The sequence below is a fragment of the Humulus lupulus genome, chromosome X, assembly GCF_963169125.1.
Source record: "Humulus lupulus chromosome X, drHumLupu1.1, whole genome shotgun sequence".
Lineage (NCBI taxonomy): Eukaryota > Viridiplantae > Streptophyta > Magnoliopsida > Rosales > Cannabaceae > Humulus > Humulus lupulus.
In genome coordinates, this window is record NC_084802.1 from 122,541,744 (window position 1) to 122,545,279 (window position 3,536).

The 3,536-nt window shown below is 33.6% G+C and overlaps 1 protein-coding gene across 1 annotated transcript; it reads left to right on the forward strand.

The window, feature by feature from the left end:
* The first annotated feature begins 979 nt into the window (after window positions 1-979).
* LOC133806214 (uncharacterized) lies at window positions 980-1,835 on the forward strand. The gene is made up of 3 exons (XM_062244339.1): window positions 980-1,063; window positions 1,197-1,278; window positions 1,330-1,835. Exons 1-3 carry the CDS (start codon window positions 980-982, stop codon window positions 1,833-1,835), a joined length of 672 nt encoding a protein of 223 aa, XP_062100323.1.
* The last annotated feature ends 1,701 nt before the right edge of the window (window positions 1,836-3,536 follow it).

A 3,536-nucleotide genomic window follows, 5' to 3' on the forward strand; every position in this document is an offset into this window, starting at 1 on the left:
CAGCTAGTGACTATCGTCCAATTGCGTGTTGTAATACTCTCTACAAGTGTATATCGAAGATGATTTGTTCTAGACTTTTGCAAGTGCTTCCCTTCCTTGTTCATAGCAGTCAAGGGGCTTTTATAAAAAAACAGAGTTCTTGCTCATAATATAATGATTTTCCAGGATCTCCTCAAAGGGTACACTAGAAACAATATTTCAGCAAGATGTTTAATGAAGATAGATCTGAGCAAGGCTTATGACACAGTTGATTAGCATTTTGTGGAGGAGTTGCTTAAGCATCTTTGCTTCCCCTCTAGATTTATTGACTAGATTCTAGCTTGCTTGAAAGGTACCAGCTATAATTTTCTAATGAATGGTAGAATTCAGGGCTCTTTTAAAGGTGAAAATGGTCTTCGGCAAGGGGACCCTATGTCTCCTCTCTTGTTTGTGCTAATAATGGAGTACCTTACTAGATTACTGGCTCATTACTCTGATAAAAAAGGCTTTGGTTTTCATCCTTTGTGTAAACATCTTAGGTTAACTAACCTATGTTTTGCAGACGATTTGATTATCTTTTGTAAAGGTAATGTCAGTTTAGTGAGTAAGATTCAAGAAGCTTTCACTTCGTTTTGTGGTTCTACAGGGCTCTCTACGAATAAATCTAAATCCCATATCTACTTTGGAGGGGTTAAGGAAACCATTAAAGTTCAGATTCTTGAGTTGATGCAAATGGAAGAAGGTTCCTTTCCTTTGAAGTACTTGGGGGTTCATCTTCGGCCTACTAAGTGGAAAGCGTCAGACTGTGGGGTGATCCTGGATAAGCTGAACAAGAAACTTAATTGTTGGACGAGTAGAAATCTGTCATTTGCTGATTGTGCCCAACTTATACACTCAGTTTTGCTTGGTATTAGAAACTTTTGGATGAGTATATTCATACTTCGGTCCAAAATCACTGCAGCCATTGATTAAAGCTGTCGGGACTTTCTTTGGGGCACTAATGGGAATAGAAGTAAGCTTCATCTCCCTTCTTGGGAAAAGGTTTGTCTCCCTAAAAAGCTGGGTGGTATTGGTTTTCGTGAAGGTAAGAAATGGAACATGGCTTTGATGGCGAACTTCATTTGGGCGACAACTACCAAACAAGATTGCCTTTGGGTAAAATGGATTAGTTCCATCTATCTGAAGGAGCATAACATTTGGAATTTCCTATCAATCAGGATATGAGTTGGTATTTTAAGAAATTGTTGAGGCTGAGACAAGTTATTGATGAGGGTTTCTTGAAGCAAGCTGTTAAGGGAGGTAAATTTCGTATTAAACACTTTTATACCTCTCTTATTTCTGCTCAAACAGTTGGGTTTGCTGATACTGTGTGGAACAAACTTATAGTGCCCAAGCATAGATTCATATACTGGCAGATTTTCAACAATCAACTGCTTACTAGAGATCATTTGAGTCGGTTCTTGCATCTATCCTCTGCTCTCTGCCCTGTTTGTGAGTCTGGATTAGAATCTCACAGCCATTTGTTCATGGATTGCATTTATTCCAGGAAAGTGTTTGAGGAAATTGGTAGTTGGCTGGGTTATTTCCATTGGCCTGAATCGTATGAGGAGCTTAATCTTTGGTGCTTGGAAGCTAATCAAGATCTGAAGAACCAGATTGTTAATGCAGTGTTATCTGCTTCCTGTTATTTTATTTGGAGCAACAGGAACAGCTGTATTTTTGACTCAGTTTGTAAATTGGCCAGTAGCATTAGTTTGGACATCAAGGAATTAGTTAAGTATAGAGTTTTGGGCTTGGGTTCTCCTTCTCATAGAAAAAGGGACTTGTATTTTCGTAAGGTTGTAGAGGGCTGGTAGTTTTATTATGTTTGGCTTAATGTTTTGCTGAGTTAGCAGTTTGCTGGTTTGTAGCAGCTACTTTCTTTGTTTTGTGTACTTGGTTTGTTTTTTAATAAAGTTTTTCTTTTGTTCAAAAAAAAAAAAAAAATTCATGCTAAATAAGACAATAAAATCATTTATTGATTTGGTGAATTAATAAAATAATTGTACAAACTTAATTGTAAAACAAAAAGTAATTACATTCTTAAAATAGCACAATTATTTAATATTGCATGAATAAAAGAAATATACCATGCAATAAATACACGAAAATCAAGTAATTTCACATTTTAATTAATTTCTATATATATAATATACCAAGATTATATGTTTTAATTAAATTGGCAAAAGAACTAAAAAAGAAATTTAGTGTCTAAATAAGCATTAAAATCAAGAAAATAATAAAATCCCAAAAATAAATAAAAAATGTAATTTTTCAGAATTTTCTTTAATTTTTCTTAATTTTTTTTTTAAAAAAATCTGCCATGGGGAAAACGACATGTCGTTTTCCCCCTTAGAATTGTCGTTGGACCCGTCAAACGACGGGTCGTTTTTGGCGCTACATGGTGGAAAAAGACATGTCGTTTTTCCACCTTCTTCAACATCTATCCGGGTCATTTTGACTCGGTTGCAGAAAAATGGGTCCTTCGAACCCAGTTGTGTACCTGGCTGGAAAACCCCATTTTGACGTCAATTTTCAAGATTTTAAAGCCCAGAATTCATATAAATACATAGATATGAAGATTCATAGTCTTATTTTTCATAAACAACAACTTAAAATCAAGCATTAATATCAAATAAAAAATTTGACTATAACCGGCTTCTTAAGGTTTCAAAAGGTGTTTTGAGTTTCAAAACTTGTTTTTGATACATCAAAACATTAAAAAATATAATCTTAAGAAGTCATAATACTCAAATAGATCGAAAATACATATTTGAATTAAAAATAAATAAATAAAAAATTTCAAGTTAAGGCCATGAACGTGTATGTATATGGTCATTGTTTTGTTTTTAAACTAGTTTCTCAAATAACAAATTATTAGAAACACTTACCAAAGATTTCTAATGCAACTAAAATTGAGAAACAAATTTGAATTAACAATTCCAATTTTCAACAATATATGAAACTATATACACGAATATATAATATATGTGAATAGATGAAGGCATAGGCACATCTATAAATCATAAAAAAATATATATATATGTGTGTGTATATGCATACAAAAATAACAAGGCAGAGATTTAACTGGCTCTGATACCAAATGTTAGATTAAAATAAATGTAGGCATATGAACAATCCTATATACATGTAGGCGGAATTAACATATAGAATGAACATATACAAAAGAGGATCGAATATTGTATACCTCTAGCCATTGCAATTGATAACCTCGATCTAGCTTTAGATCTACAAAAGAAAAGAGACAGAAGTTAGAACGAGTACACGAGCTTCCAAGCTCTCACTAACTCTTTTAGATGGAGTTACTGAAAGTCAGAATGAGCAGCGAGCTTGGGGACCGGTACTCTATATTTATAGAGTGAGACCTACCATCAGAGTCTCTGCCACAGATTGAGATATTTTCTCAATCAGTTGGGATATGAAAAATTAGGTAACAACAAAATCAGGTAACAAACAATGTTGACCATTAATTAGAATATTTTGTTAATAAATTAAAT

Excerpts from the sequence above, each read along its gene's own strand:
- LOC133806214 (XM_062244339.1), top strand. The coding sequence starts at position 980 with ATGGGAATAGAAGTAAGCTTCATCTCCCTTCTTGGGAAAAGGTTTGTC. Across the intron at positions 1,064-1,196 it reads TGGTATTGGTTTTCGTGAAG|GATATGAGTTGGTATTTTAA; the intron begins GTAAGAAATGGA and ends CCTATCAATCAG. Across the intron at positions 1,279-1,329 it reads GAAGCAAGCTGTTAAGGGAG|TTGGGTTTGCTGATACTGTG; the intron begins GTAAATTTCGTA and ends CTGCTCAAACAG.